Source organism: Meleagris gallopavo, chromosome 2 (assembly GCF_000146605.3).
Source record: "Meleagris gallopavo isolate NT-WF06-2002-E0010 breed Aviagen turkey brand Nicholas breeding stock chromosome 2, Turkey_5.1, whole genome shotgun sequence".
Lineage (NCBI taxonomy): Eukaryota > Metazoa > Chordata > Aves > Galliformes > Phasianidae > Meleagris > Meleagris gallopavo.
This window is the reverse complement of record NC_015012.2, coordinates 4,351,137-4,367,244: the sequence shown is the minus strand read 5'-3', so window position 1 is coordinate 4,367,244 and position 16,108 is coordinate 4,351,137. Positions and strand designations below refer to the sequence as shown.

At 42.5% G+C, this 16,108-nt stretch overlaps 2 protein-coding genes across 5 annotated transcripts in view; one reads left to right on the top strand and one right to left on the bottom strand.

Annotated features, from left to right (window-relative positions):
- Positions 1 to 16,108, bottom strand: part of MACROD2 (mono-ADP ribosylhydrolase 2) — an 835,869-nt gene that overhangs the window by 734,529 nt on the left and 85,232 nt on the right. The gene's annotated exons all lie outside the window — the stretch shown is intronic.
- Positions 5,541 to 10,752, top strand: FLRT3 (fibronectin leucine rich transmembrane protein 3). The gene is made up of 2 exons (XM_003203647.3): positions 5,541 to 6,264; positions 7,389 to 10,752. The coding sequence occupies exon 2, from the start codon at positions 7,429 to 7,431 to the stop codon at positions 9,370 to 9,372; it is 1,944 nt and encodes a 647-aa protein (XP_003203695.1). The 5' UTR covers positions 5,541 to 6,264; positions 7,389 to 7,428; the 3' UTR covers positions 9,373 to 10,752.

Here is a 16,108-nt window from a genome sequence, read left to right as displayed (position 1 = left end):
GATTCGTTCTCTCGACCCCGATTTCCTCGCCTAAAACGCGCTGCCCGAAAAGATCGAAGCATCGCTTGCGCTCCCCAGCCTGCCGCCCGGGGATATGGCGTCTTAATGAACATTTCTTTGAATTAGCCAAATAAATGCGTTTGTCGAGCCGAGCGTGCGAAGGCAGGCAGGAATGATGTGCTGCGAAACGCACAGATGTGGCCGAATAGGAGGACAGCTGTGCGGGCTGCCAGCCCTTCCCCTCCACCCGAAAATAACCTCCAGCCTCTCGTTCCCCCCCGGCCCCGTGAGCCCGCCCGGCTTCTGCTCGGTGTGCGAATGCTCCGTAAGGAAAAGGTACGCCGGGCTTCATCTGAAGCCTGTTTGTTACTTTAAGACCTGCCGAGGCCGTACCGATCGCCCTCCCGCAGCTTCTCCCTTTTCTCCAGCCACGTTTCACCACTTCCCAAAGCCGTGTGTATATTTTCCCCGCTCCTCGCATACGGCAGAAGCGGCGCCCAGTTTTGGTGTGCATTCGAATATCGATTCTTTCCCTTTTTTTTTTTGGTGCATTCGTACCGTTTAATTTTAACTGGGGAAGGACTGCATGGATGAATACCACGGTTAATACAGCAACCACGGGAAATAAGATTCTGTAAAGTCCCCGAAAGAGTGATTTATTTTATTTTCTTTTAATTCCCCCGCTGGAGGCCGCCTCTGTTTTTCTCAACAGGAGACTTTGTTGTAATTAAAGCAGGGAGAACTGGACAGCAGCAAAGCCCTCTGCCTGGTGGCTCTCAGCAGCGCCGTTTTGCAGCGTGCACCACCCCCCAGCGGGCAAAAAACTCCGTAGTAAACTCGCAGCCAAGCTTTCATCTTTGGAAATGAAACGCGCACGTTTCAGGGCGAGAATCAAATAAAGGTGCATTTGTGGGGCTTTGCTTTTTCGTTTTCCCTTTGTAAGCGGTAGCTCAAAGTGGAAAGGTAGTGCGAAAGGCACCGGTGAGCCGTCCAAGGCATTGCTGGAGTTTGCAAACTTTGCTCTGCTGTTTTTCCGAGCGCTTTCAGTGGGTGGATGGCCATCTTTGTCTCCTTCCAGCAGGAAGCCTGCCTGCTAATGGCCGGGGAGCTCTCGAGGTTTGCTTTAATCACCCCGAGGCACGAGGCGGCTCAGGAGAATTAGTAGGCGATTGCTTACGTGTATTTTTAATAAGAGGCCCCGGCTCGCTCGGTGCAGGCAGGCCGAGCCCACAGTGTGCTGCACAGAGCTCACTGCATGCCCTGAAGCAGCCTGGCAGCCCCGCAGCTTGTCAAGTTTTCTGATCAGAGCAGTAAATTCAGTCATCGGTAGGCAAGCACTCGAAAGAGGAAAGAAACAAATCTCTACGGCAGCTGCATGCGGTATTTCAGTAATGGTTTGGATATGCTTAACGTTTTGTGCCAGGGACTCTGTGCAGGGTATAATTCCACCTAAATTTGTCAAGAGGGAAAACCAGTGATTTCCCCGTGGAAGCAGAGCAGCGTTTGTTGCCTGTTCTCTCATTCCGAGCGCAGGCACATGCCTCACCCCCACAGCAGCTCCCAGAGAGAGCCCAGGAGCCATCCCTGGCCCAGCTGAGCGAGCACTGCGATGCAGAGCACTGTGCTCCCCCTCCCCGGCCATGGGAGCAGGCAGGCCCTATAGGGCACAGCACTGCACAGGACTGCACAGTGCTCGGGGGCTCTTCGAGCCAACGTGCTCAAAGCCAGGAAGGGTTTTAAAAGTGAACTTCAGAAAGCAACCACTGAATCGCTCGTAGTCGATCTCCCTCCTCTGCAGCAGATGCTGCCCTGACTCACCTTTGGCATGAAGTTCAGCTTCCACTCGGAAACCATTTCAGAGTCAGATTCAATCCCATTAGAGGGAAGAACACATTAAATTTTTCTTTTTTAAGACAAGTGAGAACTAGAAGGAAAAAGGCAATATTGTGTTCAGCTACCACACAAGATGGAGGGGGAGGGATAAGCAAATAAATAAAACCTTATCGAACAAGAGGAAAAAAATAAAGCATGTTTCACCAAAACACAGAGAGCTGGGGAGCTTGCTCTCACTTTAATGAAAACCTCTGCATTCTTTAGCCCTGGAAAAGACAAGTAGAGGACCTTGTGCTTGTCTCACACTGAACAAAGGAGTGGGGCACCTTCCTGAAATATGATGATCGTGGAAATTTCAGCTCCTAGACAGGGTGCTTAGAAAGCATTTTGCTGTCACTATCAACTAAGTCTGAGTAATACACTTAAAAAAAAAAAAAACAAAGCATGTGCATTGTTTTAAGGACAGATTAGCACCATGGAACTTGTGTTGAAAACTTGGTGAAACTATTTGAGAGGAGCTGTGACCTCTGAGGACTAACCTGGCAGCACATGCAGTGGATGGGTCCAGTGGTATTTCAAGTGCATTTTATGTTTCTGATAATAACAAATACAGAGGTAATTCTGCGTCCTAGTACACAGGTTAAGCTAAATCATTAGGCTTGTCAATATGCATATCCTAATATGTAGGATATGTTACTCTTGTCCCTTACAACCTAAAAAATACGGGGTGAAAGTTGTCCCTGTGCCCTGTTGTGTCGGGGTTAGCAGCCAGCTCCTGGTTATCCCAGGGGCAGGTGGGGATTAAAGCAAGCACTGTGGGACCTGAAGTGCCAGATCTGGGTGTTAGTCAGGTTTTATCACATCTTGGAAAGAAGAAATCTCTTTTGGCACCATTTTTAGAAAAAACTTACAGCTTTTCTAACTTTTTTTTTTCTTTCTTTGCTTTTTTCTTTCCTTAAGGCAGCGCAGCTGTATACCACGTGTTAAAATAAATACTCTGTGCTTTGGTATTTTCTCTTACGCAGTGCAAATTGCTTTTACCATTTCAAACTGAGCTGTAGCCCGGCGATAAGTCCGGGTGCAGGTCCGGGCATCCCCGCTATCTGTAACACGGCTGCCTACACAATGTCCCAGGAAAAGTAATTTAACCACACAGTTCAGCAAAGTTCATGAAAATATTCAGCTCCCAATGAAGATAAGCGTAAAAGCTGCCGTTCGGCTGTTCCCTCCTTACTTTTGTTACCAAAAAGTCATTTAAAAATGAATTTCAGAATCCACTCTCTCAAATCCATTTTTTTTTCCTGCTCTGCTCGAAATTAATGGCTCCTTTCAGAGCCATGTGTCCATGAAGCCTCCCATGCTGATGCTGCGGGGACCTGCACACCCAGCGGGTCCCCCTGCTTTCATCCCAGGCCGGGATGGGAGGAGGAGGGCTGCAGCAGGGCAGCAGGATTCCCTTCTCTGCAGACAGATCGCTGGAGCCTTTGATATGCAAAAACATTGTTTTCAGCTGTGGCTCCAGATATAAAAGGGAAGTGCAAGATATCAAACAATCAGAACCTGGAGAAAACTATTCTGCCCTCAGAAAAGGGAGTGGGGGGCATGGGCTTAATCCACATTTTTGAAACAGTATCATCTTCTCCAAAGAGACCTGCTTTTATTTTTCTCCCTTGTTTTTATGTAATTTTGAGAGAAGGGATAAAAAAAATTCCAAGAACTTAATGAGCTTTAGTGCTTTCATTTTAATCCTACACATTACGCTATTATAATGGCAGCAATAAGCAAAGGGCTGACGATCAGACGGGGCAGAGAGGAAGCTGTTTATATGCTAGAAAGGTAAAGCCAATGCACTTAACTTTCTGGTGTCTGTATGCACGCTAGAGATAGTTTTGATCAATAGCAACGTGCTTTTTTATTATTATTATTTTTTACAGCCTACTTAACAGCTCTGAAAGTTCTGAGGAACAATTTATGAGATTATTTTTTTCCAGCTTCTTAAAAGCGACTCAAAGCCTTCAAAGGCCTACTTAACAACAAATTTATACTCTTACTTCACCACACAACTCCCAGAAAATGTCCTCTGTCACAACTTCACGTTACTTCCTATGAGACATTATTTTTATACGGCTCTTAAGCAACTGTTTTATTTCCAAGTTTTAGGAATAGATCCTGGACTTAAGTTTCCACAAACACTTGAGTGATACAGACCAAGGAAATTGGATGCTGCTTAATCTCAAAGAATGTGGAGCTTTTTTTGTTCCATTTTCTAATACTGACTGCATATATTAACCAATCCCTAAAAAAACATGCATTCCTTTATAGTCCAGAACAGAACCTTAGTTCTACTAAAAAGTAAAGAATGTCTTTAGATGCTTAATTCTGCCAATCTTACAGAACATCTCTCATTCCAATTTACAATTTTCATTGCACAACTGCTGAAACAAGGTGAAAAACAAACAGAAAACCAACCCTCAGATAAGCATTAAAGCAGCTTCAGGGAGCAGAGGCTTTACTGTTCCCTCACAGAACGCTCGCACCATCACAAGAGCGGGTTTGGTTTTGCTATTTTTTTTCTCAAATGCTCATCTTTATGCTGTTGAAGAGGAAAAACATAATTTTATCTATGTAAATAATTGTTGTATCAGTGCAAGTCTCTTGCTACAGGAGTAGAACCCACTGCACGAAGACTTTGTGATGCCTGCTTCCAATTACAAAAGAGTCTTAAAGCAGAGACTGCTTTTGTTCAGCTCTGTTATTTTATGATGGCCCAGAAGCAGCTCCAACTATGCCCACATGAAGGGAGTTAAACAAGCCTTATTCAGCCCAGTGTTTCTTCAGGGTTTTTCACTGCTGAGGACCATGCTCAGTACCGAGGATTTGATTTCAGACTTAACCACTGATATTTCAGATAGACACTGCCTACGTGCTCTCAGGGAACAGAGACTCGGTATCTCACTGGATACTTTCTGCCCTTAAAAACAGCCAAATAGTTCCCCGAGTAATAAGAAAAGCCGAGGTGACTTTTATTTTTGAAGTGAGAAAAATCAAATTAATAGAATGTCAATCTAAATAGTGATTCCACTGAGCAAAATGACAAATACAATAGCTCACGAGTTCAGACAGCTTGGCATACTGAGCACATCTTATGGAGAAAACCCACATGCCTCCATTTTCAAAAAGCTGATACAGATGACTACTAGCTAGCCCACAATGCAGAAACAGCAGGATGCGCGTGTGAAACATTAATTCTCTATTTCAGTGAAAACTTTTCCTCTTTCATCCAAGAAGTACTGAATGGTAATTAACTCATTTTAAATTTAATACCAAAGAGAGGTTCATGATCTACTTCTGTTTGCCTGAAACAAAAAGCAAGCAACCACGTTGGCTCCTCCCATGGCAAGACTGCCACTTGTCCTCAAGCGGGAAAACATCATTTGCAAAGACTTTGGTACTGTCTGTTAATGCACAATGACTTCATTTGCTGCTGGAAGGAGGGAAAAGATTTGTTCCAGCAAAATGGCAACCATGTGAGACTAAACAACAAAAGCTGTTTATAAACATCCCTGCATTATGCTGAAATACTGATATATTGGGATAAAATGATGTGCTGATTTTGTACAGTAAGCACAGCATGATTTACATGGGAATGGAATACAACAGAATACTCGTGTCCAGCAGTTGTTATTAATTACAATTTCTTCTGTTTGTTTTTACTTTTACAGGAAATTAAGAGTTCACGGAAAGCTTTAAAGAGGAGTTTTCTGGAAAGGGAATAACACTTTGGTGTCTTTCTATGAAGAAGACTACCTGAATTGTGTAACATTCCTACAGTTGGGGGACCTGCCTCAGCGTGCAGTGCAGGAGGAATTCTTTCCTGCATTACAAATTGGGAAGAAGTGTTAAGAGTGAGCGCTGGGAAATGGTCCTCTCTGAGAGGTGTGGATGTATCAGGATGTAGCTGCTGTACAAAGTTTATCCTTGGATAACTCTGGACAGAGACAAACCTCCATTGCTGACCTCCTGAAGAGGCGATCCTTGTTCAGGCCCCAGCATAATGAATAGTTTCCATCACGCGGCGCTCAAGCTCCAACCTCCCAGCTACTGCATCCCACAAAAGAGCTTGTACAAGTTACAAAGAAAGTAATTCTTGTTAAAGGCATTAAACCAAACAAAAGAGGCTCTCCATTCACAGACTTTACATGCGAACAGAAATAGAAGGAAGCTGAAGCTTTTCTGCTCCTCGGCCGGTGTGCTTACATGCCATGGTAAATCTTTGTTGGGTTGCCCCTGGAGCATAGTGCCTGGAAGCGAGCACCACCAGGAGGGGGCGGCCGAGGGAGAAGTCGTCCATGGAGTGAAGTACAAGAGCAAGAGAGGAATTTGTTTGCTGGATATCCTCAAGCACAAAATCTACTCTTACCTTTAAATACGGTAGGATCAATATGAATCTGCTTTCCTTTTCATGCCTTGGAGAATAAAGTTCATTAATATATGAACCCACAAGAGAAAGGGTCATGACACAGCTTAATGCATAGGGCATCTTACAGAAGTTTTCATCACCCTAATTACAGTGGTAATTGAATTATGTTGTCTTAAAAGCTATAAAAATGCTAATTACCTGAGTTCAGTATACATGAACATGCTACCAGTGCAAAGTACAATTTCAGTCTCAAGAGTTAATTTATATTATCCCACCCTGCACAGTATGAACTAAGAAGATGTGAAAATGTGGTTAAACCTGCCAAATATTCTCTTATTAGTGTACTGCTTAGCAAGAAGACTTTTGAGAATGACAAATATTTAAACATGAAATTAAGCATGTAATGAAATATTCCATCCAGCCAACTAGAAAGCCACAGCTTAGACAGCTCCGTTGGCTTGTAAGCTGCACACCAATTGTTACATTCACCTTTCTAAACATTCCAGGTTGAAAAACAAGAATAGTAAGCTGCAGTATTTGTAAAACGCACCACGTGGTGTTAAGTTCCCAGAAAAACCCAAAAAAAGTCTTGAGCTGGGCTCTGTTTTTGTGTGCATTTTGTACTGTGCCACTAGGACTTTCTTGAACCTCCAGAATAGCTACCACTGAACTTCTGGGTTTGGTAAGGGTTTTATAGTTCACTTAAGGGCTTCTAGGTAGTTAGCTGGCTTAGGAATTACTTCTTATCTTTCAGATATAGAATGATTTACTTGAACTCTGGTTTGACTTCAGCTGTGTACTTATCTGGTATCTGCGAACAAAGATTGCCTCTATATGTGAAATGGGGAGGAATCTTCAGAAGGAGCCTTCTTCTTGGTTAAACTGAACCGCTCACAGATCAGACATGCCTGATTATATTATTTTAAATTACTATTCAGAATAGTCTATTAACTTAATTTGATTAGTAAAAGCAGAAATATTGTTACTGATGTATGTAGAAAAAGTAGAATGTCTACAGACTTGAATTTTTGTTTAATATGTGTCTATAAGATGTCTTCTGTAATGCTCAAGTCAAATTTTCATTGCATTTCTTCACTGATGATCTGGATAATTTTGTTTGTTTGTTTGTTTTTAGATTCTGAAGATCAGAACTCATCATCTCATCATTCCTGACCATGATTACTGTACCTTGGAGCGTCTTCCTAATTTGGACTAAAATAGGGCTGTTACTTGACATGGCACCTTATTCTGTCACTGCCAAATCGTGCCCATCAGTATGTCGCTGTGATGTGGGTTTCATATATTGTAATGATCGCGATTTGACATCTATTCCTACAGGAATCCCAGAGGATGCTACTAACCTCTTCCTTCAGAACAATCAAATAAATAATGCTGGGATTCCATCAGAACTGAAGAACTTGCGTAGGGTGGAAAGAATATTTTTATACCACAACAGCCTAGACGAATTCCCCACTAACCTCCCTAAGTACGTCAAAGAACTGCATTTGCAGGAGAATAATATAAGGACCATCACTTATGACTCACTTTCACAAATTCCTTATCTGGAAGAACTGCATTTGGATGATAATTCTGTTTCCGCTGTTAGCATTGAAGATGGAGCTTTCAGGGACAACATCTATCTCAGACTTCTTTTTCTCTCTCGAAATCACCTTAGCACCATTCCCTGGGGTTTGCCTAAAACAATAGAAGAGCTACGCTTGGATGATAATCGTATTTCCACAATTTCAGAGCTGTCCCTTCAAGACCTTACAAATCTAAAACGCCTTGTTCTAGATGGAAATCTGCTAAATAACCACGGATTAGGAGACAAGGTCTTCATGAATCTAGTCAATCTTACAGAACTGTCACTGGTTCGCAATTCACTTACAGCCGCACCAGTAAATTTGCCAGGAACAAACCTAAGGAAGCTTTATCTTCAAGAAAACCATATCAATCACGTGCCACCCAATGCTTTCTCTTACTTAAGGCAGTTGTATCGACTAGATATGTCCAATAACAATCTCAGCAATTTACCTCAGGGCGTCTTTGATGACCTGGACAACATAACTCAGCTGTTTCTTCGCAACAACCCTTGGCACTGTGGGTGCAAAATGAAGTGGGTCCGTGACTGGTTGCAGTCATTGCCTTTGAAAGTGAACGTACGCGGGCTGATGTGCCAAGCACCAGAAAAAGTGCGCGGAATGGCTATCAAAGACCTCAACGCGGAACTGTTCGATTGTAAGGATGACATGAGCACCATCCAGATCACTACTGCAGTACCCAACACACTGTACCCAGCCCAGGGACACTGGCCGGTTTCTGTGACCAAACAACCAGACATCAAGACCCCCAACCTAAACAAGAACTACAGAACCACGGCCAGCCCGGTACGCAAGATCATTACAATATTTGTGAAATCAGTGAGCACAGAGACCATCCACATCTCCTGGAAAGTTGCTCTGCCAATGACAGCCTTACGGCTCAGCTGGCTCAAGATGGGCCACAGCCCTGCCTTTGGATCTATAACTGAAACCATCGTGACAGGGGACAGGAGTGACTATCTGCTTACAGCACTCGAACCAGAGTCGCCGTACCGCGTGTGCATGGTCCCCATGGAAACCAGCAACATCTATCTCTCTGACGAGACACCTGAATGCATCGAGACTGAGACAGCTCCCCTCAAGATGTACAACCCGACAACCACACTCAACCGGGAGCAAGAAAAGGAGCCCTACAAGAACTCCAGCGTGCCTCTGGCCGCCATCATTGGTGGCGCGGTGGCACTGGTGGCCCTGGCACTGCTGGCCCTGGTGTGCTGGTACGTCCACAGGAATGGGGCCCTCTTCTCCCGGCACTGCGCCTACAGCAAGGGGCGCAGGAGGAAGGATGACTACGCTGAGGCGGGCACTAAGAAGGACAACTCCATCCTAGAAATCAGGGAGACTTCTTTTCAGATGATACCCATCACCAACGACCAGGTGTCCAAGGAGGAGTTTGTAATACACACCATTTTCCCCCCTAACGGCATGAATCTGTATAAGAACAGCCACAGTGAAAGCAGTAGTAACAGGAGCTACAGAGACAGTGGTATTCCAGATTCAGATCATTCACACTCATGATACTGAAGGACATGAAAGACTGGTTTGCTTTTGGTTGGTTTGTTGTTTGTTTGTTTTTTTTTAAAAAAAAAAAGAGAAAAGACTGACTTTTAACGGTTGCTGTTCTACTGCAAAACACTGGATTAAAGAGACTGACAAAGCAATGTACTGTACATTTGCCATATAATTTATATTTAAGAACTTTTTATTAAAAGTTTCAAATTTCAGGCTACTGCTGCGATTAATGTAGTGGGGATACCTGACCACAATTCTATATTTTAGTATTTTTTAGTAATTTGTACTGTATTTTCCTTGCTAATATTGAAGTTACAGACCATTTAACTTTTGTGTTCTACTGAGTAAGATGACTTGTTGACTGTGAAAGTGAATTTTCTTGCCGTGTTGAGCAGTCAGAACATTCATCTGAGATCCTTGTAAGTGTAAGCACAGGCCATTTTTCACTTTGATATTAATAAAATAATGTTAAACCTGGCAAATCAGGAAGATCAAGAAGTGGTTGCAAAAACTCACAGAACTTAAATGTTGGGTCTATTAAATCTGTAAACCACGACAATATTCAATAAACAAAAATGCGTGTAGTAATGGGCAATATCAGCTGTCTGGATACATCCATCCAACAATGGTGAAATCCAATCTAAAAAGAAAATAATCTAATCGATTACATGCATGAGACTTAAACTGTTCGCATGTGTAAAGAAAAAACTGACCCTTGGAAGAAAGCGTAACAAAATTCCTAACAAGGAATTCTAAAGAAACGCGCTAGGCTCCAGTAACCAAGGGGTAGATAGGGTGTAACGGTAGATTTCTGGTTATCAACACCAGTGGTCTGTTAGAGAGAAAACGGTGATGGATGGCCACAGACATTTGGAAGGCAGTGGCAGAGGGACAGGGAGAACACTGAGCAACTGTTCTTCAGCAGAAGGGCTGGAAGTACAGTTTCGTAAGGAAAACAAGCAGGACGAAAAGCAGGCAAGCGGTGTCTCATAAATTTTAGTCACCCAGGTCAAAAGAAAATTGGGGAACGCAGATATTTTAAAGCATATACTTAAACGTTCTGTAGGTACGCGTTAACTGTACTGCCATTACAGTCAGGAATACTGCCCATTACTGTCACAGTTTTCCAGAAATTCCTTGCTAAATCTGTAAAGTAACGTTTCTTTCTGCCTTCCTGCTAAACTATATGCTATTTCATGTTTAAACCCCAAGCCACACTTTGTTGCCATAATCATTTGTCTTTTCAACTAAAAACCAAAGTGCATTGTACGCCCTTTGGCCGGTCTTGTATGTGCCTTGATCCAACGCTACATGTATCAAGTTTTTTAAAACAAAACAAAAAACCCTAAAAAAATAAAATACCCACTTTTTCGTACATAACTTAAATATGACAAACATTGGTCTCATTGATGAATAAAGTTGAAAAATCAGTAGAGTAACGCCACGTATCTGAGGTGCACTGGCAGGAAAGCCACTCAGAAGCTACTGTTGTTCAGGTCCTAAGTTCCATCTTTTACTTTGTTCAATATGGTATCACACTTCCTGGGTTTCTGTATTGTTAATCACTTCAGTAGCGAGTTTTAACAACTTCCAATTGTATCAGTAATGAAAGGAAGGGAAATTACAGTTACAGCTCTCTCAGATCTTTTTCAACAAAACCACCGATTAAAAGGTAGCGGGACATACAAATGCTTAATATTTTGGACATTATTTTGGACAGGAAAGAATGTATACCAAATGCAGTTCTATTTTAAGAGTGTTTTAGCAGTGCTCAGCCTCTCTGTTTCTCCAGGGTAGTAAGGGGTGGAAGATGACAGGACGAACTACAGGAGATGCCAATACTGATGGTTTCAGCAGTCACTCAACAAATGACTCCTGCCAGAGGTCCATCTGCCTGCACAGACACCAAGTTGCCAGTGACAGACAACTCATTTCAGCTTCATTTACCAGATGTGGCCAGAGAAGTTCCTCTCCAAACACCCCATGCCACGGTTTCCAGTTTTTGGGAAGTGGAGGAGCAGCTCTGTGCTTCACCACTGACTTCTCGCAGTCCCACCTGTGCTTTACGTGGAACAGGGCTGGATCCACAATGCCAATGCACTCACTGGGGACACATGATGCTGAACAGCTCTGTGCTGCTCTGGGAGACGTACTCAGCAGGACTATTCTGCTCTATTTTCTCATCAGGTACAAATCTGAAGGGAGAGAAAGCCAAGACTAAGCATGTGGAGACTCATTTCATTCTGGAAGACCAATCCAGAGAAGACTGACCTGCTTTTCTTCATGCAAACTAGCATACTGGGACCCTTATATCTGAAATACATTTAATGGCTGGCTCGCTGGCAACAGATTACTAGTTCTTTGCCATCAGCACTCCAACAGCAAAATCAAAAAGGTTTTGCTGCATTTTCAAGCTGTTGATATGAAAACCTCTCTTGTAGCTGACTCAAAACTTGTACTGTGGAAAGGATAAAAGAAAACCCCATGAATACTTTTCCTGTGCCTCTCCTGGGGTCAGCCAGAGGCAGCTTAATAACACTGCACACCATCTGCTTGCATTTCTGAGATGATTCCACACAGACATCCTGTGGGCTAGCAGAAGTCATCATTTGAGGAGATAGTTGCATGTCAATCTTAATTACAAGGACTTCTCTTATAAAATGTACATAATATGAGACAGTAATATGGAAATCCAAAGCAACTTCAACAAGCTGGCCCAGTTGTTCCAGGTTTACCTCCACCAGAATGCAGATGAGAACCTGGAGCAATGATGCCAGGCTCTATGGAAAAGCAGACCAGGTTTGCAGGCAGAGCTGGTGTCCTCCTACAGCAGCTGCTGTCAGTGGAAAAAACACCACACATCTACGCATACAAGATCTTCAAGTTCTATGCCAACTTTTAGAAGACACGCATAATATGAAGCTGTGTTAATTTGGCAAGTGAAAGATTAATTTCAAACTAAAGTCTCTATTTTTTTTCTTTTGATATTTACAAAAATTTCTGCTGCTTGTCATGACCATCTCTCAAGACTCTTCTTAACCTAACACTCCAGTTACAGCATGCAGTACACTCTAGCACCAGTACATACATCCATTCATCCATTCTATTAGACAGCTGTATATTCAGACAAATCAGATTACTTCATCCCGCAGTATATTCATTTATCAAAATAAAATTAATCCACATTAAATTTATCTCAACTTTTAAAATCCACGTTATCACGTTATTTCAGTGTGCTGTTAAATATTTAATTTCAGAGCAAGGAGTGAAATGTTTTTCAATGCAGCCTACACCCCTGTTCAGAGTTAACTTAATCAGCTTCTTCTATGTTAATTTATGCCCAGTATCTTTCACATTCCTTATTACTGCTCCCTTTCTTGATTTATAAACTACTCACAGTTCTGTTTATTCTGAATGCTGACACCAAAAAAAACCCAGGTACTTTGGAAGCCATATTCATTTTGTCTCATCTCATAACTGCATTTGCTTCATTTTTAAACTATTAGTTCCTAACTCTGTACAACAGCCTGAAACGCAACAACTGTTGGGGTCTGAGGTTGTGTTTTTGTTTTTTTTCCTGGCTTTAACAGTAGCACAATCAAAGCATTATGGCTTTGGAACACCGTTACCAATTCTGCTAATGCTTTAGCTAGCTTGCAAGCTATATTGTGCCAATGCTGTACATACTGTGTAGAGCAGCAAATGCAATAAAGCAAGAATGAAAGTAATAAAAAGCCTTATTTACTATTAAATAACTCATTGATGATATAACGCAATGAGCACATATGCAGACTTCTGTCTTAAATAAGAGGGTATCATTCTGTGCGTTCGTCCACAACTGCAGTTGGACACGGTCTTCCATCACAAACTGGCAAATACCACCTACCTCTACTTCTCCAAACCAGATTACTTTTGGTTTTGGATGGAGCCATCACTCGCTCGGATGTCCTCCGCTTTCAAAACAGCTTAACCTTATTTTCAAATCCACAGAGGCACGTTAACCACATAGTGCTTCAGGATCACCTTGGGAATGAGCTTTGTTTAATTAACTGTTTCCTAAGTGTCACCGCAACAACAAGCTTCAAGCCACAAGCCAGTGCTTACCACAACTGCAATTTTTACAAAGTGTCTACTGACTCCGTATCTGGGGAGTTTCTTCCATCCAGAAGTGGTTCATCAGAAAGAAAGATGATTGACTGAAACCAGACAGGAAAATTTTATGCTTTGAAGTCTATTTTGTCTTTGCAAATGAATTTAATTTGGAGGATGCTGAAGGAGCTTTCCTCTAACAATCAAATTAGAGCTGTTTCAAGCCCTCTGAAGATATAACTGCGTATCAGTCTGGACACATAATCTTTTTTTGGTGAACATGTACACTGGATTTATTCTCAATAGTAAATCACCAGATTGTTTCCTGATCCTTGTAAAAATGTAGACAAAAACAAAATATATCTCAGTAAAACAGCTGCACAGCACCTAGTTCAAAGCAACCTCTACCAGCATCCATCAGGATGCTCGTTTTCCTGCAACTTTAATGATTACTGGGGAACGTTCATACCCAGTGTGGCAACCAAAGCACTTCAACAATACGGATGTTAAGCCAAATAACTGTCCTCTAGCAGCTCCTGGGATTGTCCCCTGTCCAAGGTGCAAGCAGCCAGCAACTCCATTCCCCTTCCAAGGAGAAGATGGCAACGAGCAGCAGCTGACCATCAGTGCAGTGCTGCAGCATCCTACCACTCCACACACATCTCTAAGCAAAGGTTTGTCAGAAGCTACCTCTGAGGCCCAAAGAACAAGATTTCAGGACCAGCGTGTCAGTAGATTTCCATCACTTGTTGCTACCTCTGCTTTTGCTTAGGATGAAAATGCAACAGAGTCGTGGTATAAAACCTCCCAAGACTGCTAACACCACCAAGAGCTGAAAACACTTTTTGAAACCTGAATCCAGACCTTTCAGCTTAGCAAGAGCACTCATAAATAAGTTATAAAAATAGAAGTGTCTTAATAGGGCTAATTAAATAATCTGACTTGTTGAAGTGGGCTGATAGCATCCATAGAGGCTGATGCTCTGTCCTGAGCAGCCCTCTTAAGTCCCCAAACCAAGGAGCAGGTCAGAGCCCAGTGCTCACCCCTGCAGGACTTAAGCAGAGCCTATCTATAGCCACAGCTATGGAGAGTCTGCTGTTCAAACCAAGGGGCTGCCCTTGGTCTTACATCAGTAAGTACGGGAGCATCGTTTACGGGATTAAATTATGCATGTATTATGCATAACTCCACCTTTTCATTTAAACTGAGTATTATCAAGGATCTATAAGATCAGAAATACGCACCCTATTCATGAAATACCCTTTCCTCTGTTGGGCTTTGTCTCTGATGAATGCCCATCTGGCAACTAGACTTCCATGTGAAAGCAGGTGTTTGCTGGGGGGTGGGGATTCCTTCTGCTTAGGAGTGTTTTTTTAATGTGTTTTTATTGTTTTGTTTTGGTTGACTTGATTTTCTTAACTGGCATAAATAATTTCACTCTCAGTCTTTCAGTTTAATTGGACATCAAAGTGAACTGTTTGACAATTTCAGTTTAACACTTACAGCACATCAGTGCATGCATACTTGGGGTGGTGAGCAAAGGTAAACTAGCACCCCACAAACTTCACTTTCCCAGCTCTTATAACAATGCTTTTCAGGCTTCAAACTGTTGTTTTTCCACAGATTCAACAGGAAAGCAATCAAATAACATTTCAAAAAGTGAAACCTTCTACCCAGGAATGCAGCTGTTGGGATAAGGAAGAGGATTTAGGAAGCCACTTTGTTACTCTTACTCCATTTGTACATGCAGCACCTTCTTCATCTTTTAGACAGCCTGTAGCACACGCTCATCCCTCATGTTAATTAACAACAGAAGTTATTTGCACTGGACTCCTCCAGTACGAAACCAACTCCAAACAGCTTATTTTGTTTCCTGAAGTTTGAGCAGCACACAGCAGTGTGGACACCTGCAGAATCTCCATTTGGTTGCGGTTTGTTTACCTGGTTTCAATGATCTTCACAAATAAGCACTGAGGACGCTTATTTCTGAAACCTGACGGGTACTTGACTGCCCATAGGGAACAGGAGCTCATTAACAGAGAGAAAGCCAAATCCTGGGTAAGTGCTAACCCTGTGAGTAAACACAATTTTAGGACATTAGCTAACCACGCTGAGCCTCTGTGCCTAATGTCTGAAAAGCATTAATTTCACTGTCGCAGCACCTTAATGGACGTTACCAATCCTGTCTACTAATAACCTTTTCATTTCCCCCCGATGTGGTAACAGCATAGCAGGAACAACCTACAGCCCAGGACACAAAGAATCTGTATTCCCTGGTCCTGCTCAGCTATCTACTGAGTGGGGTTTGGCTACAAGGGAGTTCATGCTGGTATCTCGATGGGTCAGGAAGGTTGGGCACCACCAAGGCTGAAACAGCATGTAAGATTTTCTTCCTTTATATTTCTCTTTTCTTTTTTAACCCTTTCTTTTTAAACTAGGCTCATTAAGAGAATTTGCTCAGTAAACACAACCATTCAATTTGCATATAAAAACCTTCACTGCTAATTGCACTTGTTCATATACAGTGGAACAGGTGAAAGTCTCCTTTAAGAGATTGCTGTTCAATCCAAGGAAGGCACATCCCAACATATTAACCCTGGAAATCACCAGCTGTTACTCAAGCTTACAAACACACGATGCTGAGGGGAAAAAA

Coding starts and splice junctions, on each gene's coding strand:
- FLRT3 (XM_003203647.3), top strand. CDS start 7,429: ATGATTACTGTACCTTGGAGCGTCTTCCTAATTTGGACTAAAATAGGG.